The sequence below is a fragment of the Grammomys surdaster genome, unplaced genomic scaffold, assembly GCF_004785775.1.
Source record: "Grammomys surdaster isolate TR1022 unplaced genomic scaffold, NIH_TR_1.0 126109, whole genome shotgun sequence".
Classification (NCBI taxonomy): domain Eukaryota; kingdom Metazoa; phylum Chordata; class Mammalia; order Rodentia; family Muridae; genus Grammomys; species Grammomys surdaster.
Genome location: NW_021620917.1, coordinates 3219442 through 3244289, shown reverse-complemented (window position 1 = coordinate 3244289; position 24848 = coordinate 3219442). Strand labels below are relative to the sequence as shown.

Here is a 24848-nt window from a genome sequence, read left to right as displayed (position 1 = left end):
CTCACTGGGGGATTCTAGGCAGGGGCTCTACCACTGAGCCACACCCCAGCCCCTCACTGGGGGATTCTAGACAGGGGCTCTACGTCTGAGCCACACCCCAGCCCCTCACTGGGGGGTTCTAGGCAGGGGCTCTACCACTGAGCCACACCCCAGCCCCTCACTGGGGGATTCTAGATACTCTGTAGCTGAGTCCAATCCCTAGCCATTGTTGTTTTTGTTTTTGTGTTTTGTTTTGTTTGACACAGGGCTTCAGTTATGGCACAGGCTGGTCTTGAGTTCGCAGTCCTTCTGCCTGTGCCTCCCAAGTCCCCAGGATCTCCGGCCTGGTGGTCCCTGATCCCCATTTTGTTTGGTGGTTGGTTGGTCGGTCGGTTGGTTGGTTGGTTGGTTGGTTTTTCAAGGACTTCGTAACAGTCCTGGCTATCCTGGAATTGATTTTATAGACTAGACTGGCCTCGAACTCACAGAGATCCACCTTCCTGTGCTTCCTGAGTGCTAGGATTGATGTGTGCACCATCACTGCCCAGTCCTTATTTCTTAATAGCTTGATATTTATCCACTGCATAGGGTTCTTGGGCGGGATAAAGGTCCACATTGACCGCAGGCTAGTATAAGGTCTAAAGCAGTGGTTCTCAACTGATGTGTTTATAAAAAGATAAAGAGATAAAGAATATGTTCTGTGGAGGTGTGTGGTGAGGTATGGGGAAGGGGATGTCTCAGCAGGCCCATGATGAGGTATCCCTTCACCCTGAGGGACCAGACACACGCTGGTATAGTATAGAATAGAGTTTATTCAGGGCATGGGCAGGGGAGTTAAGAGGGTAGTAGAGGCAGAGAGAGAGAGTAGAGAAGTAGAGGCCTGCCATGAACACGTGGAGAGAGGGAGAAGGGAAGAGGGAAGGGGTGAGAGGAAAGGAAGAAGCAAGAGGCAAGAGAGCAAGAGAGAGAGGAGGGGCAAAGCAGCCCCTTTTATAGTGGGCCAGGCCTATCTGGCTGTTGCCAGGTAACTGTGGGGATGGAGTTTAGACAGAATGCTAACATCAACCTTCCTAATATTACAACCCTTAAAGAAACATGCCCAGTCCTGTCTAGCTCCATAAGCACTTGTGGAGCAGGCTCTTGTTGGCACTTGGGTGACAACACAGAGACACAGAGGGTCATTTGATAGATAAGCAAGGACTTGGTGATCTGGAGAGGGCAGAACTGCCGTGGGGAGGAGGCCTCCCACACCTGGTACATGGCAAGGCTTTGGTCCAAAAGCAGGCTCAGCCATGGCAGGAACCAACCCGACCTTGTCCTTCCCAAGACCAGAACAGAATTACTACAGCTTCCTGGCTCACAGCCAGATGCCATTTTCTGGCCAGCGGCAGCTTCATCTCTACGGACAGTCGCATCTGTGTTTCACACTAGAGCACGTGATCTCACTGTGACCACCTGGCTTGCTCACAAGGAACGAACAACTATCACCCACAATTTCAGAAAATGTTGTCTGACTCCCATTCCCAAAGACATGGAAGAAGGGTCTTGGGCAGGAGCTCCCAGAGTGCTGTGGGTGTCCTGAGGGGCCCATGAGGATTCCAACTCACCTGGATACCCCAGCATGGTTAAAGGAGGAGTACCATGTGGGAGCCACCCTTGTTATATTAGGCAGATAAATGATAGGTGACGTTACCCAAAGAGAGGAAGACCACCCCCACACCAAAGGGCAACCCTCCAGAGCCATTCTAACCCTGCTTTCTTCTGTCTGCTGCCCTGCAGTTCCAGGAGAACCACCAGGATCTGTCTCAGCCACACCGCACACCACGTCCTCGGTTCTGATCCAGTGGCAGGTAAGAACCAGGGGCACTCAGTTATTTCTGAAGCATGCTTTGGCTTCCTGGTTGAGTCAACCAAGACAACTGTACAGTGTCTACACACAAGCTAAGCACATTCCAACTATGTAACAGCCTGTCTGAGCTAGACAGAGCCCCTAACTGAGGAATGAGTGCAGGATCTACAGGAGAGGGCTGGCTCAGGGTTGGGGCTCCCCAAGGCCCAGCACTGAAGAAATAGGTGTTCAGTTCCTGCCCTCAGACCAATGGGCTTACAAAGCACGGGGATGAGAGGAGAGGCCTCCTTCTGGCCAGTGAGGGAAACTCCAGATGCCAGAACCTGGGGGCTGTCTGGTAAGGAGCAAAAGGGCCTAAGTGCCCGAGGGAGAGCTGATGCTGTGGGCCATGTGCAGAGAGCCACAGGAAGGGTTGCTTAGCCCAAGTTGGGCCACTGTGTGCTGAGGATAAAGAGGGTGGACCAAGTGGCCGTGTGACTCTTCCTTGAGGTTGGCGGTGATGTCAAGGGGAATAACAGGTACCAGTATGAATGCAGAGACCAAGATAGCTCAATGACTCTGTGCTGTACAGACTTTCATTCAGTACTGTGATAAAATAACCTGGGGGGTGGGGCAGCACAAAATATTGGAAGTCTTATTGAAGTATCTCCATTTCAGTGAATTACAGATCATCCTAGAAACTCATTCGAAAAGAATTATTCACATGACCCACTGAAGAGGAAACCTGCTGAGCGGCAGAGGCTTATCTCTGAGGGCTGAAAGACTCAGGCTAGGGTACCAGTAAGGGCCTAGGAAATGAATGAACAGGGCCCTCTGGACAGGATGGTCTAAGAACTGTGTGGCCAACCTCAAGCATGATAGACAGTTCAGAGCAGAGCCCTAGGAGTCTGGAGCCTGCACTGAGAAGAATAAGAGAAACCGGACCAGGCAGGTGGAGGAGCCATCTTACCCCCAGAGTGTCTGGACCACCCAGCTAGTGTAACAGCCAGTGGCTGCTGTAGGTCCTGATCATGCAGTGTACCATGTTGTCTCTTAATGCCTATGCAATAGCTTGTATTTCATACTAGCTACTTCCCTCCTAGCTGAGACAGAATATCTAATAAGAATCAAGCTAAGCCAAGGGGGAGGATGTATTCAGGTTTGAAGTTCCAGGGTTCAACCCATCAGGATGGGAAAGACGTGACAGCAGGAGCTGGAGGCAGCTGGTCACATTGTATCCAGTCAGGAAGCAGAGAGAGATGGATGTGGTACCTAGCTCACTTTCTCCTTGTTCAATCCAGGACCTCAGCACATAGATACTGCTCAGTGTTAGGGACCATCTGCCTGCTTTGTATAACCTAATCTAGAAACCGCTACACAGACATGCCCAGAGCTCTGTCTCCTCTGTGAGCCTAGATCCTGTCAGGTTGACAACCAGTACTAACCCTCAAGGGTTATGACACTGCTGCCTTTGAGGTGCAAAAGTAGGGTCAACCTAATGGAATGTGATGCAGAGAACACGACTCCAGCAGCAAAGGTTCCCTGCTGGGAATACAACAGCTCCCCTCACTGACAGAGTCACTCCTCAGTGACAGGTGCCTTTCAAGGCAATAAAAAGATATTTCCAAATGTTTCCTAGTGACACTGCCAGCTCACTCCTGTGCACCCAGCCTCTGGGTTCACCAGAGTATGGGCAACACACTCAAGAGAGAATCAGCCAGGGCGCCCATCTACCCCAGTATGTCCAAAAGCCACCCACAGCAAATAGCAAATGGCCTCGACCTCAGCATGCCAGGGGCCACTGTGACCCTACTGAGGCCTCTCTGGACAGCAGGTGTCATGGATGCTCATTTCTGGCATTCTTTGTCCTCACTTCTTACAGGCAGGCCCTGCTTCAGCCCTGACTGGCATCAGGGTCTGTGGTGAGAGGCCAGAAACATTCTTAGCAGAAGTTCAAAGTCCCGGGTGCTGCGGTGCCTCTCATCTTCCACAAGTTGGTGGGGGGTGGGGGGGGAGAGAAAGGACTGCTTTTTGGTCAATTGCTGAAGAGATGGGAGTGCAGCTCCACACTGACACCTGCAGCAGCCCAAGGAGGTCCCTTAATCTTTTAGGGAGCTTGACTCAAATAAAACAGCACCTAGGCATCAGTGTAGAAAAGAATTTCAGAACCAGCCAGTGTGAAGCAGAGTTGGAATCTAGTAAAAGGAGAAAGAAAGGCACCAGGCAAAGAGCAAGACACACCTCAGAGTGAGCACGGCTTCCCAGAGAGGAGTCCTGGGTTCAGTCTTCACTGTGTCTTTATTTTGGATGTTCCTGGAATTCCGTTGCTTAGAGCATTTCTAAGAGGCCATCCCCTCCCCAACCCTAGTCCCCATCTTTGATAACTGAGATCATAAGAGGACTCCAGAGATGCCTTGAGCCAGGCTGTAATCAAGTAAAGTGATATGGAGCCCTGAGGCTGTGCAAGGGAGTTAGGACTTGGTTGAGGTTTTTTTTTTTTTCTTGTCTGTTGTTGTTTTGTTGGGGGGGGCTGTTTTGTTTTTGTTTGTTTGCTTACTGTCAGTGGGGTTTCTAGTGAGATTCCTGGAATACTATAGGTTACATCTGAGAGGAGATGCCTTAGGCAAATGTTCCTTGGATCTGAATTGATTCTCAGCCAGTGAAAGGCTTCAACCAGACTCTGGGGTGAAGAGCTCTGGTTTCTTCTCATGCCCATAATTCTCTCTGCCTTGCTGACTGCCTTCACTCCTACTGTGCCAGATTCTGCTAGAAAATTAGCATTTTATTTGTATACATGGCAGCTGGCCTGCCAATAATGAGATATGCATCTTTTCCATAGAGGCAGAGAGTGCTCCGGGCAGGGTGCATCTTCCCCTTTGAGTAAAGTTGCTGTGGCTAGGAGCTGCTGCCAGTCCCAGTCCACGGCAGCACAGGTGTCAAGTGTCCTCCATGGCTGCTGGACAGCTCTGTGAAGTGGCTCAGAGCTGCACCAAAGGCACTTGGCATATGTGCCCATCAGCTGTGCCCTCCAGTGTCCAATAGAACAAACAGATTTCAAAAATCCCAGAGCAAGAGGTGGTCAGTCCAATGTACTGTAGAAATAAACGCCTGTCAACCAGCAGGCAATTGAAACTCAATTAAAATTACGAGTAATTTAGGAAATTGGAGACTGGAACAAAGAAAGAGGAGCTGGGTTTAAATATAGATTCTCGTTCCCCATGAAGCATCTCACCTGTAACCTTTTGTTTTTTTAGCAATTTGCTTTAAAAAAAAAAATACAAACACGAGCTGTAATTTGAAGGCCATGGGGCCCATGTCAATACCTTCCCTACTGTGAGCTCTTGGGCTTCAAGCGTCTTAGGGGAGTCAATCAAACTTTGCCTTTAGTAGGGTCAAACTCTGCTGGAATCCTAGGATGTGAATATGTGTCCCAGGTGGGGGTCGTGTCATCTTTGCAATGAGCACTGTTTGTCCCAGGCCTCTAAACTGATGATAGCACTGACTGTTCCCATGAACCTTTCTGTGCACCGATCCCACATACCCACCCTCAAGACACCCTGATACCTCAAGGGGGTTGTTTGATTATTTTTCTCTTTGCTGTGACAAAACATTTGACAACAAGCTAACTTAATGGAGGGAAAGCTTGTTCTGACTCACAGCTCTAGGGTGCAGTGGGCCATGGTGGGAATGGCATGACAGCAGGATTTTGGACATCTGCTTGCATTGCATGCACTGTGAGGAAACAGAAATAAATGCTGGCACTCTTCTTTATAGTGAGGACAGCAGCCCATGGGATAGTTCAACCCACTGCAACACACTCTAGAAACTCACAGACATGCCCAGATGCTTACTGGCAAAGGAGAGACCTGCTCACCTCTTGCATAGGATTAGGGACTCTTTCTTCTGTGACCATGATGTCAGCCAAGACAAAGGCCATGGCATGGGGCTTCAGGCATGCGCAGCTAAGATCCCAGGGTTTATTTCCTTCTCTCTCCTCCTGCACTTCCATGCACAGAAGCATGAGGAAGCAAGGGAGAGAGGCTTCTAGCTGTGTCTAAGGGACAAAAACACATGACAGGGTGGCTAGATCTTCTCCAGGGGACAAGGTAGAGAGAAGATTCAGCCTGGGTAAAGACACAACTGTAAAGTTTCTGGCTCTCATGATGCGGATATTTTATGTTCCCCTAAAGTCTGATGGGTTGAATGCTTAGTTCTGGACACAAGTAGCCAGCTCTGGGGCTTCAGGGAAGTGGTTGGATAAGTGATCTGACTAATCTGTTGATGGACCCAGAACTTGAAGAGACTCTTGGGATGTGGTGGAGCTCTTGAAAGAAGGGCTCTGAGTAAGAGGTAGTTAACCAGGAGCATGCCGTGTGTGTGCACAAGCACACACACACACATGCACATACATGCTCAAAAGTGTCTATTTGTGTATGCCTGTGCATGCATGCTGAGAGGTGAGAGGTGGACGTTGGGTGCTTTCTTCTATTGCTCTTCATGTCTTCGTGGTATTCATTTATTTAGAGACAGAGTCCCTCGCTGAACTTGGAGCTTGCAGCTATAGGAGCTAGCCAGGGAGCCCCAGTGATCGCCTGACTGTCCTCCCTGCTGAAGTGCTGGGGTAACACAGCACACGGTCACACCTGGACCTTCCCCCAGGCTCTCATGCTTATACAGCAGTCTTGATGCTATGGAACATCCCCCACCTGGGGTGGGCATTTGAAAGGCTGTCCTGCCTCTTCCTATTGGTCTCCCTCAGCTTTCTGTCCGCTGTGCGGTGACCATGTGCTCTCCTGCCACATTCTGCTGCCCTTACCACAGGCCAAGAAACAATGGACCAAGTGACCCATGGGCCAAAACAACCCCTTCCTCCTTCCAAGTTGCTCTCATGGGTGTTCATCACAGAGACAGAGCCTGACAAACACAATATGTGTTTAATGCTGTGTTTGAAATAAAGGCAACCTGGGTTCCTGTGTATACCTAAAATACTGGGGCTTAGCCTCAAAGGGGACCCTTGCACTACTTTCCAAGACATGGAGGTCACAGGAATGTTATCCTAGACTCCTGGGAACCTCATAAGTCCCTCTGGATTTAGATTTGGATCCTCATGCTCTCATAAGGCCCTGAATCCTAGGTCCCTTGTACCAGGGGAGAGCTTGGCTCTGTAGTCTATCCCCAACCTAAGCAAAGCGTAAGCACTGAGTACAGGCCAGCAGCTATGGGGCCCAGCCCAGCCCTGTCAGGCAGCTAGAAGGAAGAATGCTTTCTTAGTTACTTTCCTTGCTGCTATAAGATAACCTGGCCAAAGGAATCACTTCATGGTGAGTCCATCATGTTGGGGAAACCTGGGCAGCAGGAGCCTGAAGTAGCCTGTACCATTTCTTCTACAGTCAGAAAGCAGAAGATAATGAACACCTCTGTTCATCCCTCTTTCTCCACACATACAATCCAGGCTCCCAGCCAGGGGATGTTGCCACCCACAGTAGGCAGGTCTTCTCACCTCAATTAACCTAATCAAGAGAGCCCCCACATGCCCAGAAGTCCATCTCTCTGGTGGTCCCAAATTCCATCAAGTTGGCAGTTGGGATTAACTACCACAGAAGCTTCACCTCTCAACACAAGGTCCTTCCTCTACTCAGTTCTGCCAACCTCTTCTGCATTTTTCCCAGGGCACCATTCTCCTTTGCAGTGGATGATGACTTCCTGCATTGGAACAGGGACTTTGGAAAAGCCATCCTAGACTCTGAGTCTGCCACTGGGCTTTGGATAGGGGGCAGGCAGAGAAAGGAAGCATTAGAAAGAGCTTCCATGGCTCTCTGAGTTTCCACCCAAACAGATGGCCAGTCTAGGGTGGAATGACATGGTGATGGGCTCTCCTTGCTCTCTAACACGTTCAACTCTTAATTGATTGTCTTTATCACATCCGTCTGTGGGCATGTCTGTGAGGACTGCCTTGATTGTTAATTGATATAAGAGGGTTCAGCCTGCTCTATTCAGCAGTTTCCTGAAAGCTGAGCAGAAGCCAGAGAGCAAGACAGCAGACAGCACTTCTGTTTCTGCTCCAAGTCCCTGCTAAAGACCCTGCCCTAACTTTCCCAGAAGTATAAACTAAAAATACTCTTTCTCTCCTTGAGTCGCTTTTGGTCACAGTCTTGTGTCACAGCAATGGGAAGGAAACTAGGGGTGGGTAGATGCCTCAAGCACACATCCTGGGGGCTACTAAATCCAGACCATAGCAGACACTTGCTGGGAAGGCATACAACTTGACTCTGGGGGTTTCTAATGCCACCTGGTAAATGTGACCCCACCAAGTGCTGGGCATCATTGTCCCCTGAGTAGAAGGGCTTGGCTCTTCTCCCTTTGCTTCCTCTGATGTGACTAGAAACATCTCAGTGTCTCATGCTTCCTCTCCCAGACCTCAGATTGTACACTCAGAGGCTGGGGGTGGGGGACTGCCAACAGCTGCACAACCATATCACATCCCTAGCAAGGGCATTTCCATTTTCCCAGCATCCTGTTCAGTTGATATTTTGAGTGAATAGAATCCAGTCCTGCCCACTTCCCCACCGTCCGTCCCCAGCCCGTGCATCTTCTGCAGCAGCATTGGTTAGGCTTTAGCCATCTTCCCACTGGTATGATCCCAGACTGACGGGCAGCCTTTGAAGGTGACCCTTGAGGGGAGACTGCTGGGCTGGCACTTCAGCAAGCTTTAGATGTGCTGATTTGAGTCAGCTCAGATCCCAGAAACAGGAGCACATGCCATCTCATCTGCCTAGACAGAGCCCTGCCATCTGCACCTCCCCCTAGCATGAGTGAAGACAGTGCCAGAACCTTCTGCGTGGCCACGTGGTGTTATCTGAGCTGTAGGAGCAGGCTCCTGCTGTAGCAATCAGAGTCACTGAACAGGGACACGAACCTCCCGCTTCTTTGTCAGGGACCTGGGAAAAGAAGGCCAAGCTGCCCCAGAGTCTTGGAAATCCCTGCTGTCTCTTGCTTGGCCAAGGGCTTCTTATTCATGCATTGCCACGGGACTGGTGCCCGTGAAGACAAACAGCTGTTCAGTGGACTTAGAGGAGGCCCTTTCTAGACAAGTTCCCTGGCTTAGTCTGTGGATCATTCTGGAATTCTACCATGTGGAGAACAACACAAAAGCTAGACAAGTTTTGGCCTGGGACCTAGAGACTGCATTTTTCAGCCAGGCAAAGGATCACTGTCTATACCATAGGATGTGTCATGGAGGATTCTGCCCTCCTTCAGAGGCAGCTTACAAGCCATTTCTGTCCGTCTCCCATGATCCTCAGGTACTAAGGCTTCCTGAGAAAGTGCACAGTTCTTGCTCACCCACCTCCATGGCTCTTTGCTATTCCTTCATCAGAAGGTCTCATGGCCCCAAGGAGATGGAGATGGCTAGGCTCAAGGTGCAGAGCTCAGGGACCCTCCATCTTTTATAGCTCTATCCTGTGCCTACACAAGCATGCCGAGGGTGAAGGGACACAGGTATGTAAGAAGCCACTGATCCTCCCATCCTCAGCCATGCCATCTGCCCTCAGGAGAAGCCCAGTAACAGAGCCAGCTTCATCCCTTGGAAACCATATCTATGAGGCAACTTGCAGTCACAGGAGACAGAGGTGCCCAGTCTTGGTGGCTACTTAGTTGGTAGAGCAGCTGAGGACAGATCCTTCTTATTCTTGGTTCAATACAGTGATGGACTTCTTCATCCTTTCCTGTAGATGTTAGGAGACGTACAGAGAACTGTCTTCCAGCCTTAACAAGGTAGTAGAAGATGGGGCAATGGCTCAGTAAAGTGCTTTCCTTACAAGTATGGGGACCTGAGCTCTATCTGAGAACCCATGGAGAAGCTTAAAATTCTAGCACTGGAGAGACAGAAACAAATCCCTGGGGCTCACTGGCCAGCCTGGCCTACTGGGCAAGCTCCCAGCCAGTGAGAAACCCTGCCTCAAAAACAACAGGGTAGACTCCTGAAGAACATCAAAGATTGTCTTCTGTCTTCCATGTGTATATATATACACATATAGCACCTGCATGCAGACAAACAGCAAATAAGCATGTACACGCACACTCATACACACATACACATGAACACATGCACACACACACACACACACCCTGTGCTCCCAGCCCATAAGTGTGTATTTGTAGTTGTCAGCCATGTCACCGGCACGTTCCTGGCTTCCCAGATGTCTCAGCTTGTGGTTTCAAGGGTAGAGCATTTGATCAAGCAGCAAGTGCTAGCTGTCCAGAGTCTATGAAAGCAACTGTAGACTCTCTGGTCTTTGGGTCTGTCATAGAGACTTGACAGCAAGGTGTCCCAGAATGGCTGTCACACACACTTCACAGCCATCAGTTGGTTCTGGAGGCCAGAAGTCCAAGGCCAGGTGACAATAGGACACTGTTCCCTCTAGGGAAGGTATGCTCCTAGCATTTCCCAGCATCTTGGGGCCAGCATAATGGCTCAGAAGATAAAGATGCTTGCAGCCAAGCCTGACACTCTGTATTCGAACCCTAGAACCTGCATGGTAGAAAGAAAAAAATCAACTGAAAATTGTCCTTTGACGTCTACTTCCATGCCATGGCCCGTATGTGTACATACATGCATGCACAAATGCATGTGTGTACACATACATACACAAATAATAATCATCATAATAAAACAAATGGAAAAGTGATTTGGAATAGTGACTCTTCATTGTGGGCTAATTGCACCAGGGTAAAGGCTACCGATTTACACATGCTGACTCTGGAAACATCCCCAAATGGCTGAGTGTACAATGTCTTCACAGCCTCCCCGGGACGAGAGCCTGAATGGCCTTCTGCAAGGCTACAGGATCTACTACCGTGAGCTGGAGTCTGAGACAGGCATGAGCCCTGAGCCCAAGACACTCAAGAGCCCCTCTGCCTTACGTGCTGAACTCACAGGTGAGCAGTGCTCCTCTGGCCTCCTCCTGATCTCTGCCAGGCCTCCCACCACCGCAACCATTCTTGGCTGTTAAAAGTCAACTACCAAGGGGGTAGCTTAAGACCCTGCCTTCCCACTCCCACCTTTGGAAGGAGATTGTCCCTAAATTGTGTCATAGAAAATTCTCTTTGGCCAGGTGTGGTGGCATGCACCTCTAATCCCAGTACTTGGGACACCAAGGCAGGTGGATCTCTATGATGAGGTCAGATGGGGTCAGGGAAAACTTGAGCAGCACTTCCTACCTAGGTCACCTCTGTCAGGCTAGGACGATGTCTGATGTTGGCTCACCCAGCATGCAGCAGGCTCCCCATCTTTTCCATCAGAAGCCCACATGCTGACTCCACACAAACCTGTCCCTCACACCCTTCAGATGAGAGTTCCACAAGTTGCAAGCATCAGTTGGTGGATAGTCCTGCATCCCAGGAAGGACTGGAAGAAAGAGAAACAACAACCTGTCTGCACCTTCACTTGAAGGTGCCCCACACCCACTGTTGCCAGAGCCCTTAGGATTGTTTCCCTCTCTCAGGGGGCCACCACCTGCTCCAGGCTGATGCATCTTGGTGTGTTAGGAAGAAGTATGGTAACTGCCAGCAGCTAGTGAGAAGCCCACAGTCAATACAGTGCCTGGGGAACTGTGGGAGTCACCACCACATCCCATCTATCTTGCGGTGTGCCTCGTGCCTACCCCACACATGGCTTGCAAGGATAGTGTCCCTTTGCACTAACTACCTTCTTTACCCCTTGTAGCTCAAAGCAGCTTCAAGACCGTGAACAGCAGCTCCACATTAACGACCTATGAATTAACGCGTAAGTGCACAGCCCCTCGGGCCCTGTGACTGCGAGAGTGATGCATTTCTGCCTATCCATCTCTTAGAGGTCCAAGCAGAACCAACCTGGATTCGTGGTTCTAATAGCTCAAGTTCCCCTCTCCTTAGCTGCATCTCAGCATACCCACACATAGGTGAAACGTTTAGAAGCAGAGACTGGCAGGGTTCTCAGTAGTACCATCTAACATCCCATCTGACTGAGGTGGAAGAGGAAGTCAGACTGGGTGAAATATCTCCCGTGGCTCTCTTTGATTCTTCCCTCATAATTATAGTAAGGTTATAGGCCAATATTTACAATCTTATCTGTATTTTTCAATTTATGGGTATTTTGCCTACATGTATGTCTGTGTTCCATGTGTGTACCTGGTGCCCAAGGAGGCCAGAAGAGGGCACTGGGCCTCCTGGAATGGGAGTTACAGATATTGTGAACATCTATTATGGATAGCAAGAATCAAAGACAGATCCCCTGGAAGAACAGCAAGCACTCCTAACTACTGAGGCAGCCCCTGTTTAAAGGCAGTGGTCCACTTGCTTTCTCTGAACTGAAACCCTCTACTTTGAATACTAACCCCCAAGGGCTGGGGTTGTGGCTCAGTTGGTAGAGTAATGCTTGCCTAGCATGGAGAAGCCCAGGGTTCCATTCCCAGCATGGCATAAACCAGGTATGGTGGTGCATGCTTGTAATCCCAGCGCAAGGCAGGCAGAAGCAGGAGGTCAGAAGTTTGTAAATGCCTAGGCTCTTTCTGGGAGAGCTGCAGGACAAAGTCAAGCCAGCTCATGGATACTTTGTTGCCCTTCACTGGGCACAGATGGGAGGAATCATCTCTTTTGATGTCAGGAGACATGACGGAGGAATTTCCCAGTCTTCCAGAGAGCAGTCTACTTCTCTCCTGGGGTCTCCATTGCCTGGTTGTGGCCACAGGGAAATCTAAGAACAAAAGCTGGTCCATCTAAAGGCTGACCCTGTGCATTTGACCTTGTAGATCTGAAGAAGTACCGACGATATGAAGTCATCATGACCGCCTATAACATCATCGGTGAGAGCCCAGCCAGTGTACCAGTGGAGGTCTTCGTTGGTGAGGCTGGTAAGCTCCAAGCCTGTCCCTCATCTTCCAGCCAGACAGGGGCTATAAGAATCAATCAGATAGCTTTAAGAAGCCCAGACACTTAATCCCAGCACTTGGGAGGCAGAGGCAGGAGGATTTCTGAGTTCAAGGCCAGTCTGATCTACAGAGTGAGTTCCAGGACAGCCAGGGCTACACAGAGAAACCCTGTCTTGAAAAACAAAACAAAAAAAACAACAACAAAAAAGAAAGAAAGAAAGAAAGAAAGAAAGAAAGAAAGAAAGAAAGAAAGAGAGAGAGAGAGAGAGCGAGCGAGCTGGGCGGTGGTGGTGCACGCCTTTAATCCCGGCACTTGGGAGGCAGAGACAGGTGGATTTCTGAGTTCGAGGCCAGCCTGGTCTACAGAGTGAGTTCCAGGACAGCCAGGGCTATACAGAGAAACCCTGTCTCAAAAAACAAAACAAAACAAAAAAACCAAAACAAACAAACAAACAAACAAAAAGCCCAGACACTCACCTCACAGTAAGAACACTCAAGAGGAATGATTTATTTTGGTACCCAGTTTCCATCCATTAAATGGGGAACAAGGGGTGGAGCAACTTCCATCATGGAGAAAGTGAAAGTGCTTGCCTACATCACAGATTCCCTCCTTCCTCCCTGGTGTCCTGTCAGGTAGCCCAGCCTGCAGGATGGTGCTGGGTGCGTCCTAGGCATCTCTCTCCCCTTTAGTTAATGCTGTCTGCCCTTGCACACAAACCCAGAGGCAGCTTTACTGACCTAAGAAATTCTCAATCTCATCAAGTTGACACTGTGTTTGTTAATTTTCTTGTTCCTATGACAAAAAAGCTTACCAGCATGTATATTTGTTTTCCTACTGCTGTGACATGAATAACTTGGGAAAAGAAGGTTTGATTTGGCTCACAGTTTGAGGGCTCAGCCTATCCCAGTAGGGAAAGCATGCTGTGGCAGCTGGTCACAGTGTATCCACAGTCAGGACTGTGAGGCAGCTGTCACAGTGTATCCACAGTCAGGACTGTGAAGCAGCTGCTCACAGTGTATCCACAGTCAGGACTGTGAGGCAGCTGCTCACAGTGTATCCACAGTCAGGACTGTGAGGCGGCTGCTCACAGTGTATCCACAGTCAGGACTGTGAGGCAGCTGCTCACAGTGTATCCACAGTCAGGACTGTGAAGCTGCTGGTCACAGTGTATCCACAGTCAGGACTGTGAGGCGGCTGCTCACAGTGTGTCCACAGTCAGGACTGTGAGGCAGCTGCTCACAGTGTATCCACAGTCAGGACTGTGAGGCAGCTGGTCACAGTGTGTCCACAGTCAGGGAGCAGATAGAGATGGATGCTGGAACTCCACTCACTTTCTCCTTTCTATTCAATCCAGGACCCCAGCCTGTGGGATAGAATCACCCGCATTTAGAGTCTTCCCACCTCCATCTAATCTAGAAAACTCTCTTACAGGCATTTCCAGAGGCCTATCTCCTAGACATTTCTGGGTCCTTTAGATTTGACCACATTGGCCATCATAGAGAGGAAGGATTTATTGGTCAACCATCACAAGGGACTTGTGGGCCTGCAAGAGAACTTGCCTGAGTCAGACCATGTAGCCAGAGGAGCATTTGTGCTGTCATCTCCAATAGTTTCTGATGAGGAAAAATGGCAGGCTTAGAGCAGAAAGATCACCCATCCAAGTTTAGACAGTAGACAGATGCAGCTGCTCCAAAGTCAGGACTTCCCACTCTCCTCACCTCATACCTGGCCGCCTGTGACTGTTAATCTCGATGTCTTGACAAGATCTAGAATCACCTAGGAGACACACACCTCTGGCCTTGTCTGTGAGGGGTTATCTAGATTAGGCTGACTGAGGTGGGAAGATCCACCTTAAATGTGGACAGCACCATTCCCTAGGCTGGGGTCCTGGACCGAATTTAAAAAAAAAAAAAAAGAAGAAGAACAAGAAGAAGAAGATGATGAAAAGAAAGTGAGCTGAGTGCCAGCATTCATCTCTCTCTGCTTCCTGACTATGGATACAGTGTGACCACCATGCTCCTGCCAACATGCCTTCCCTGCCATGATGGACTGTGTGCTCTCAGATGGTGAGCCAGAATCAACCCTTCCTCCTATAAATTGCTTTTGTCAGGTGTTTTGTCACACCACTAAGGGAAGAAAATAGTATACCAGCCATGTGTGTGTGTGTGTGTGTGTGTGTGTGTGTCTCAGTACAGCCCTCCTGAAGGAATCCATGTCTGACTACGCCCTCAACCCCTCTCTTGGGACTGCTAAGACTTTATTACTGCCTCTGCCTGCCCATGCTACAGTATCCCTAGAAGTACTTGCTGCCTTTAGTGTCACCTGTTCCCCAACCACCATGCCAGCGGCAGCCCTTCTGTGCCTCAAACAATGCACATAAGTCCCAGGTTCTAACTCACTTCCCTTTGCTCCACATCTGTCCTGGGGAGAATCCTTTGGAAGGAGGAAGTAGTGGGCCAACTTGACATCCTTCCCAGCTGGTCATCAATGGTCTCTGCTCCTCACATTCCAGCCACAGTCTGGCTCAGGGTCCAGAGCAGTGGTAATGGTGCTGACTGCCAGCAGGCAAGCTGGACTCACTCTTGTGTGTTGTGTTTGTGTTTATGCATGTTTACATGCATGTGTATACATGTGCATGTATACACATGTGTTCATACATGTGTGTGTTTGTACATGAGTGTAGGTACACACCCATAACAGCATATGTGTGGGAATCGAGAACAGCTAGTCTCTCTTTCCACCATGTGGCTCCCGGGGATTGAACTCAGGTCGTCAGACTTGGCAGCAAGCACCTTTACCTACTGAGCCATCTCATCTACCCATTCCTCCATTGTAACCACCCTCTGAGCATCACACACAAGTCAGAGGCTTTTATGGAAGCAGAGCCAGCTGGAGTTTAATAAGTGAACTTGTGTGTCTGAGTGATGATCCTACCTTTGTTGGCTGTGTGACCTTGAGGACAGTACTCAACCTCTCTGAGCTCCAGCCTTTGAGCACTGTGGCATGGTATGGAAATCTGTGAACCACAGTGAGGAAACTCTGGTTCATGTCCCAGCTAGGCTCCCAGTTCATCTGCCCACAGAGACTCTGGAGAATGTGCCTGGCCTGGCACATCCCCTCTTCATGTTTACATGTTTACATGTTTACAGGCTCGCAGCTCCTGTGTAAGTTTCCCAAGGTACCTGGTCAGCTCTGGGGTAGGGCTTGGAGAGTAGATATCCTCTCTGGGTCCCCTCTTGATCAAATATGTAATGTTTGCCTCTGTGAGCCTCAGGGAAAAAGCAGTTTGTAGATGCTTTTTCACAGAGGCCTGTGTCTGAATGCCAGTGCTACAAGTCTGGAAGAAAAATAAGTCCATCAAAATCAGGCCACAGGAGGCAGAACCTAGTTCCAAACAAGACTTGAATGGAAGAGTCTCATCCATGATACTTGCATAAGCTCAACTCTGGTATAAGAGCCTCCCTGGGGCAGGGGCATAGCTCAGGTAGCACTTGCTTAGAATATCTAAGTCTCTAGCATGTGTCTTCAACACCACGCAACACTTATTTATTTATTTGAGACAATGTCATATAGCCCAGACTGGCCTGGAACTCACTATGTACCTGATCCTGAACTCCTCATCCTTCTGCCTCCATCTCCCAAGTGCTGAGATCATAGTCATGTGCTACTGTGTCTGGGTCATGCCATGCCTGGATGGAACCCAGGGCCTCCTGTCTGCTCAGGAAGAACTCCACACCATTAAGGTCTGTAGCTGGCGTTTGCTGTTTGGTAGAAAGTGAGTTTCCTCCAGATGGTCGAGAAACTGTCTCCTACCCTGACCCTCAACAACACCTACCCACCCACAGTGTCTCAGCCATGATTGACTTCTTCTTATGCATGGACCAGTCTGTGGCGGGTTTTCCTTGGTCTCTGCCAGCCGTCTGTGTCGTGCCATCACACATGGCTCATACCTAGCATCTCTGGTCATGCTCTTGGTTTCCAAAATTTCAAAGCTATTTTATAAGTCTGACAATCACTTTGGCAAGCACAAAAAGGCAAATTCTGGGATTCTGATGGGAAGTGAATTAAATGACAAACTGATTTAGGGATTGCTCATGCTTTCCTCCTGTCCCCATTTCTGCTTCAGGAATTGGCTGGCGTCTGTTCACGTCCTGTGGTGGGGTTGGCAGTGTTCTCCATGCATACTGCTCATATAGACACTGCCAACAGGTTTTCCTGCAGCTTATTATGAAGAGGCTGTGGCAACATGTCCCTGCACTGCTCAGGGCTGCTCGCAGCCTGAGGCAGAGGCTCACATCCCTGCTGACATGCTGTCAATCTTACTTCAGCAAGAGCCACCCTGGGGCCGGGGCATAGCTCAGGTAGCACTTGCTTAGAATATCTGAGTCTCTAGCATGTGAATTCAACACCATGCAAAAGCAGGGCTGGCAAGATGGCTTGGTAGGTAAAGGTCTTACTGAGCATGCATGAGGACCTAAGTTCTATCCCCAGAACACACACACACACATGCACACACACTCCCCAGCACACACACACACACACACACACACACACACACACACACGCTCCCCAGCACTGGGGAGGGAGTCTCAGTGGCCATCCAGCCTAGCCTAGCTTACTTGACAAGCTCCAGGCCAGGAAGAGACCCTGTCACAAAAAATCAAGATAGACAGTGCCTGAGGAACAACACTAAAGGTTGTCCTACACACACACACATGCACACACACACACACAAGGAGTAGCCTTTAACTTCTCTAGAGAGGAGCTAGGATTTGCCCCTCCTCCACTCAGCAGGGACTCAGTACTAAGTGTCCACTAGGAGCTGAAGTGTCTTTGGCTCCACAATTTTTCCCAGAAGAGCAGAGGCACACACACACACACACACACACACACACACACACATACACACACACGCTTGGTGCTTGCTTGGGTCACTCAGGCCCAGTGGAGTTCTGTGGCTTTTGAGGTCCTTGGTGGGCACTCTGGATGACAGCAACATCCCTTGAAACTGTGAACCCACCATTACTTCACAGCTGTGGCTTTCAAAAAGTTATTACATTCTAAATTTTATGTTTCGTGTGGAGGGCGCACATGTGCCACAGCGTGCTTGTGAAGGTCAGAGAATGACTTTCAGGAGTCCACTCCCTCCTTCTCCTGGGTGGGTCCCAGAGATCAAACTCAGGTCATCAGGCTTGGTTTCAAGACCCTTTACCTGCCCAGCCTTCTCACTCACTCACCAGACCATCACTATTTTTATTCAGTAGTTTTTAATTGTGTGTCTTTGTGTGTGTTAGTATGTGGATTTGTGCACATGAGTGCAGCACATATGTAAGCCAGAAGAGGGCACCAGATCTCCCGGAGCTGGAGTCATAGGCTCCATGTGGATGGTGGACCAGAACTTGGGTCCTCTGCAAGAGCAACCAATGTTCATAACCACCACATAAGTTGTGAGTGACAACATCCACTTGTCCCAGCATCTGGGAGGAGGAAGCAGGAGGATCAGGAGTTGAAGGTCATCCTCAGCTACATAGCAAATTTGTGGCCAGCCTGGGCTACACCAGGCCCTAAATAAGAACAAAAATCACACTGTAAAATGTGGATTTTACCTTTCCACTACTCCTACAGGTTTTTTAATTACTCCTGGTTGGAAAGAGGAAAAGAACTACACTTCTGGCTGTTTCGGCTCCCTCTAGTGACACATTAAGCCAGTCCTAGAGCCCATTAAGTGAAATTAAAAGGATTCAGAACTGTGCTAGTTAGAATATGTGTTTATAATGAAGAGACTGGCAGTCGCTCAGGGGTAATGAACGCAGTTATCACACATCTCAGGGCCCCACTATCCCTTCAGGTTCACTACCCCCAAGTTCACAGTACTTGGGTAACTTTTAACCCAGCATTCTGTAGTGTCATCACAGGTATCACAGGTGGTCCCAGTGACAGTCTACCCATGCTGTATGTAGATAGGACAAGGCCTTGCATTAGGAATATGGGATGAGTGTCCCCTGAGAGATCCCTGTCCCCACAGACACCCCAGAGGGAATATTAGTCTTCTTTATATACAGGCTCTGACCTCAGAGGGAAGCGAGCTAACTGTTGTCATGAGTCTGGGCCAGAGTGCTTAGGGATATTAGACAGACAGGGAAGGAAGGTCGAGACTGTGAAGTGGGATCACAGTGTTCCCAGAGTTCAGTCTTAATGAACAGAGGAAGACATGGTGATAGAAGGAAGGAAAAGAAAGGAAGATGGCTCTCTACCACTGAGCCACACCCCAGCCCCTCACTGGGGGATTCTAGGCAGGGGCTCTACCACTGAGCCACACCCCAGCCCCTCACTGGGGGATTCTAGGCAGGGGCTCTACCACTGAGCCACACCCCAGCTCCTCACTGGGGGATTCTAGGCAGGGGCTCTACCACTGAGTCACACCCCAGCCCCTCACTGGGGGACTCTAGGCAGGGGCTCTACCACTGAGCCATGCCCTAACCACAGGTTTTTCTTTGTAGCCTCTTCTATCCTAGGTTTGTGGGCTTCGATGCTTTACATTGATGAGGCTGAAGAGCCAGTAGACCCTGGACTCTTGGACAGACTTTGGCCCCACCATCCTACCCCTTTTCTTTCCTATTTCCTCCAGGAAGAATCTAAAAACTTGACCTAAGGGCCAAAGCCAGCCCACTGTTCTTAGAGATGTTCTTTGCTGAAACAGCTACACCTTTCTCTATAATGGCTTAAGCCAGTGGTTCTCAACCTTCCTAATGCTGTGACCCTTTAATACAGTCTCTCATGGTGTGCTGACCCCCAACCATAAAATTATTTTTGTTGCTACTTCATAACTATACTTTTACTACTGTGATGAATCATAATATAAATATCCGTGTTTCCCAATCATCTTAGGTGACCCCTGTGAAAGGATCATTCCACCCTCACAGGGGTCATGACTCATAGGTTGAGAACCACTAGTTTAATCAGTCTGAACTGGAGTAAGTTTGTCATAGTAGTCAATGCTGACTGAAATCAATGTGACCCCAAGGTCCACAGCCCTCAAAACTTAAAACACTACCTAGCCTTTCCAGAAGTTTTATCTCAACTGTAGGTAAACAGCTTGGGTTTGAGAGTCAAACAGATCTGAGTTGAAATCTAGACCATTCTACAGCAAATGATACAAATCTATCCAAGCCTCCAAGCTGTCCAGTGAGAATAAGATATTTCTTCAGTATCATGAGTCTCTTAACGGACCAGGAAACTGGCTTGCTCATATAATGTAATCATGATCTGTCAAGACCTCAGTCTCACTGTGGTGGGAAACTCATGGTACAGGCAATGGGCGAGAAGAAGGAAAAGGAGGAAGGGGAGGAGAAGAAGGAAGAGGAGGAAGAGGAAGAGGAGGAGGAGGAGGAGGAGGAGGAGGAGGAGGAGGAGGAGGAGGGGAATGAGGAGGAGAATGAGGAGGAAACCCAACTTAGAAGAACTGGAGAGTGGCTTTCAGGTTTGCTTATCTTACATGGGTGATAGTAGCTATTGAACAGGGTAGAAGTCTAATCCCCAGTGTGGAAACAAGAAAATGAAGGTCATTACAGTGGAACCAAAGGCTGGGTTTGTCTGCAGGGCAGAGGATTCAGAGCTGACTTCAAATGCTAATGTGTCTATAAAGGACCAGATGTGGTGGCTGCTATCTTTAATCCCAGATAATTATGGTGGCTGAGACGAGGGTAGGGGGTTGGGGGTGGGGGTCAGGGGCTTGAGGTCAGGCTACACCACAAGAAAGAAGAAGAAGCTGCCATTCTAGAGAGATTCTGCTGCTGAGCCCTACCTCTAACTTATCACATTATTTTCAGATTATTGCTAAATCACTGATCACAAAAACCAGTATCAACAGACTTGTGTGGCTTGCCACAGTCTAGTGTGCCTTCAGCCAGAGCAGGAGCCCCATGTGACTAAGAGCAAGTTCGAAGAAGCAGGAATCCCTGATGTTCCCTGGGATAGCCCTAGCAACAGTTGATGCCTAATGTGGCCTAGGATCTCCCTGTCAACAGTGAATGGCCAGAATGAGCTAGGGTGGCCCTGGCAATACTGGATGTCCAGAGTGGCTTAGGATAGTCCTAGCAACAGGAGGTGCCCAGTGTGACGCTTCCCTTGGAAACTATAGTAGTCACTTTCCTGTTGCTGTGAGAAGGTATCTAACAAAATCCACTTAAGAAAGAAAGGGTTTATTCTGAGCTCACAGTCTTAGGGTACACAGTCCGTTGTGGTGGTAAGACACACTGGCAAGAGCATGAGACAGCTGGTTACATTGTATCCACAGCTGCTCACATTGGCTCTTCAGCTGCTCACATTGGCTCCACAGTCAGGAAGCAGAGAGAGATGGATGCTGGCCTGCTTCTTGCTTTCTTCTATATTTAGGGTGACTCATTGAATTAGATCGCTTACAGACACACCCAGAGATTTGTCTCCTATATTATTCTGGGTCCTATCAAGTTGATGACCCATACTGATTATCATAAGTACTCTACAGGTCAGATGGACAGGTCAGATCGTTGGATGGCTTCCCCACACACAGTAGATGTTTTAAACAAGAACTCTCAGAACCAAGTGGATGAATATCCACCTCCCTACAGGATTAATCCCAGTGTTCTGAGAGGTTGCTTGGCACGGGAAGGCTCCACAGTCTTGACAAAGACTGAGTAAAGCCACCTCTTCCCGTTAATGTTTGTTGACACCTTGCACAGACTAGACCTGAGATAAGGGAGCCACAACTTACGAACTGTCTCCACCAGGTTGTCCAATGGACACGTCTGTGGCATCTCCTTGATTGCTAATTTCAGTGCTGCCTTTGAACACTGAGGTGTCTATACAGGACCAGATGTGGTGGGTGGTCCTTGGTTGTGTAAGAAAGCTCTTTGAACAGGAGCTAGTAAGCAATGCTCCTCTAAGATCTTTAGTGCCTACCTTAGCTTCCTTTGGTGCTGGATCATACATTGTAAGATGAAATGAACCCTTACCTTGAGAAGTTGCTTTTGCTCATTGTGCCCATCACAGCAAAAGAAAGCAACCCAGAACACACCCATCCACTTCCTTCCTTGACCCTGCACATGCCAGAAGCTGTCAGTAGCACCCAGCCTGCATGTCCTGTGTGTGTTTGCCATGACAAGATTCTTAAGCTCTGAGGTTCTTAGGTCCAGGGCTGCAGTATGGAGCCTGTCACTGTGCAGGCCCACCCTGGGTCCTCCAAAACATGGAGTCAAGGGCACCAAGCCAGAGCTACTCATTCACTAGCAAGAAATAAATAAATAAATAAATAAATAAATAAATAAATAAATAAATTAGAGCTGAGGATAGCTATTATACACGAATGGCTATGATTGTGTATGGTACATGTGTTCATGTGTATACATGTATCCTTGTGTGTTTAAGTGCATTGCAAGTGCACATGCACATGTGTGTGTGTGTGAACAGGGGTCAGCTCAGGTGTCAGATGTCAGTGTCCCTCCACCTTGGGTTATAGACAGTTTCCCACTTTTACCTTAAACTCTGAAAGTCGGTCAAGCTGCCTGGTGAGCCCCAGGGGTCCCTGCCTCTCCAGTGCCGGGGTTCAAGCATGCTCTACTCCACCTGTCCCTGATTTTTGCTTCTGTTATTGTTGTTTTGTTTTGCTTTTGTTATTTAGTTTTTCGAGACAGGGTTTCTCTGTGTAGCCCTGGCTGTCCTGAAACTCGCACTGTAGATCAGGCTGATCTAGAACTCAGAGATCCCCCTGCCTCTGCCTCCCAAGTGCTGGGATTAAAGGCAAGCACTCTCACTTGGCTGGGTTTATTTTTTTTAAGATTTATTTTATTTATATGAGTACACTGTAGCTGTCTTTATACATACTAGAAGGCATCAGATCCCATTACAGGTGGTTGTGAGCCACTATGTGGTTGCTGGGAATTGAACTCAGGTCCTCTGGAAGAGCAGTCATTGCCCTTAACCACTGAGCCATCTCTCCAGCCCCCTTCTTTTTTGTTTTTTTGGTTTTTTCTTTGTTTTGTTTTTTAGGTTTTTTTTGTTGTTGTTGTTTTGTTTGTTTTTTTTTTTTTTTTAGTCAAACTAGACCTTCATGTATATTCACTTTGTTGACTGAGCCATCTCCCCAGTCCTGGTGGCCATTCTTGGTCTAGCTACAGCTGGTGGCCACCTGAAGGTAGTAAGCCTTCCTGGGAGACTGGATGAGGAAGACAGGATGGCTAGCCATCAGCACCCACTGCTCTTCTTAATAGACAGTGGGGCCAGTGAAAGTCTGTCAGAAGACTGTCTTGCAGGGACTCTCAGTGCAATCAACAAGGAAACCAGAAATTTCTAGAAACTTCTAGAATTTTACTATGGCAGAATTTTACAGTTGCAGAGCGTCCCAGAAGTTCTTGGGGTTTCTTTATCCCTAGCTTGAGGATCTGTCTCTGAGGCCACATAGCATTGTGGCTAGGGTGAGGGAGAGATTCTGCCAATCAATGCTGGTGTCGTTAGCTGTTCTGTAGACATGCAGAGGCACTCTCAACCATGACCGTGACCTACCTGTTCTACACGTGATGCTGCTTGTAGGCATCTATTCAGCAGATGCTGTAGAAAACTGCTGGTCAGAATGTTCTCAGAAAACAATTTCATGCATTAAAAATTATGCCAGGGGTTGGAGAGATGGCTCAGTCAGTTAAAACACCTGCCATGAAAGCAAGATGGCCTGAGTTCTGTCCCAGCACCCACATAAAAGTTGGTGCGATGGGCATATATGTAACCTCAGCAGTAGAGGGGCTAAGCTAGGAGGACCCCTAGAGATCCCTGCCAGGGCTACCTAGCAAATCAGCTCCTGGTTTAGTGAGAAACTGTCTTAGTTAGGGTTTCTATATCTGTGAAGAGACACCATGACCATGGCAACTCTTATAAAAGAAAACATGTCATTGGGGCTGGCTTACAGTCTCAGAGGTTCAGTCCATTACCGTCATGGCAGGAAGCATGGCAGTGTGCATGCAGGCAGACATGGTGCTGGAGAAGGAGCTGAGGGTTCTACATCTGCATCAGCAAACAGCAGGGAGAGAGATTGTGAGTCAGTGGCCTGGCTTGAGCATCTGAGACCTCAAAGCCTGCCCCCAGTGACACACTTCCTCCAACAAGGCCACACCTCCTAATAGTGCCACTGCCTTTGAGCCTATGGGGGTCATTTTCCTTCAAATGCCCCAGAGACCCAGTCTCAAAAAATAAGGTGGAGGGAAACTGACAAAAAGACCTGACCTCTGGCTTTTACACACATATGTACACATATCCATGTGCACACGCACACATAAACATGTATGTACACCAACCACACACAAACACACAGACACACACAGACACACACACACACAGGCTAATATTTGTGTGCATCTTACACCATGAGTGTCTAGATAGGATAACAGTCAGACAAAGGCTTAGCCTGTCGACCCATCAGCCTCCGAGCTGCACACACTTCCATTGGGTGATGCTTGCTTTCTGGGTGGAGAGCAGCAGGCTAAATTCTCCTGGCAGACTGGAAGTCCTAAAGCTCACAGGAGCCAAAAAATAATAAATAAAATAAAATACAGAGACAAAAAAGTATTAAATCCTAGATCTTACCATGTTTCATTTATTTGCGCTCTACATGTGCCGACAGTATCCTGTTACCTGCAGTATCTTTGTGGAATAAAAAACCAGGCTGCAGTACAGCTGACACAGGCGTGTCTCAGCCAAGAGACATCGGAGACCCTGAGTCTCAGCGATCACCCTAAGTGCATGGCTCGTCCAGCCACCTGCTACAGGTGGACTCTTGTGGCCAGGGCTGTCCTGGTTTTGCCAAGCCATGGAAAGCCAACCCTGAGAGAACCAAGGAAGGATCTGTGCACCAGCCTACCGGAGGAACGGCCATGCTCAATTCTGCCTTTCATGATTTTAATTGTACAACAGTAATTTTGTGATCCAGTTGCCGACGGCAAACATGCAGAAGACATTAACTTTATTTATGTTTTGGATTATTAATGCGGCTGTTAAAATTCCTCCAGTTAGTTTTGATTGAATTGTTTTTTTGTGTGATTCTGTTGTTTAATGGAGCGGTAAATAAGAATTTCTGATAATGAGGCCCAGCATCTGTCACAACAACCTG

At 48.6% G+C, this 24848-nt stretch overlaps 1 protein-coding gene across 1 annotated transcript in view; it reads left to right on the top strand.

Moving 5' to 3' along the window:
* The window catches only part of Sdk1 (sidekick cell adhesion molecule 1), a 620720-nt gene that overhangs the window by 541279 nt on the left and 54593 nt on the right, over positions 1-24848 (top strand). The window contains exons 31-34 of the mRNA XM_028756035.1: positions 1759-1829; positions 10609-10744; positions 11532-11591; positions 12595-12696. Coding sequence (XP_028611868.1) covers positions 1759-1829; positions 10609-10744; positions 11532-11591; positions 12595-12696 — 369 coding nt within the window. The remainder of the gene's footprint in view (positions 1-1758; positions 1830-10608; positions 10745-11531; positions 11592-12594; positions 12697-24848) is intronic.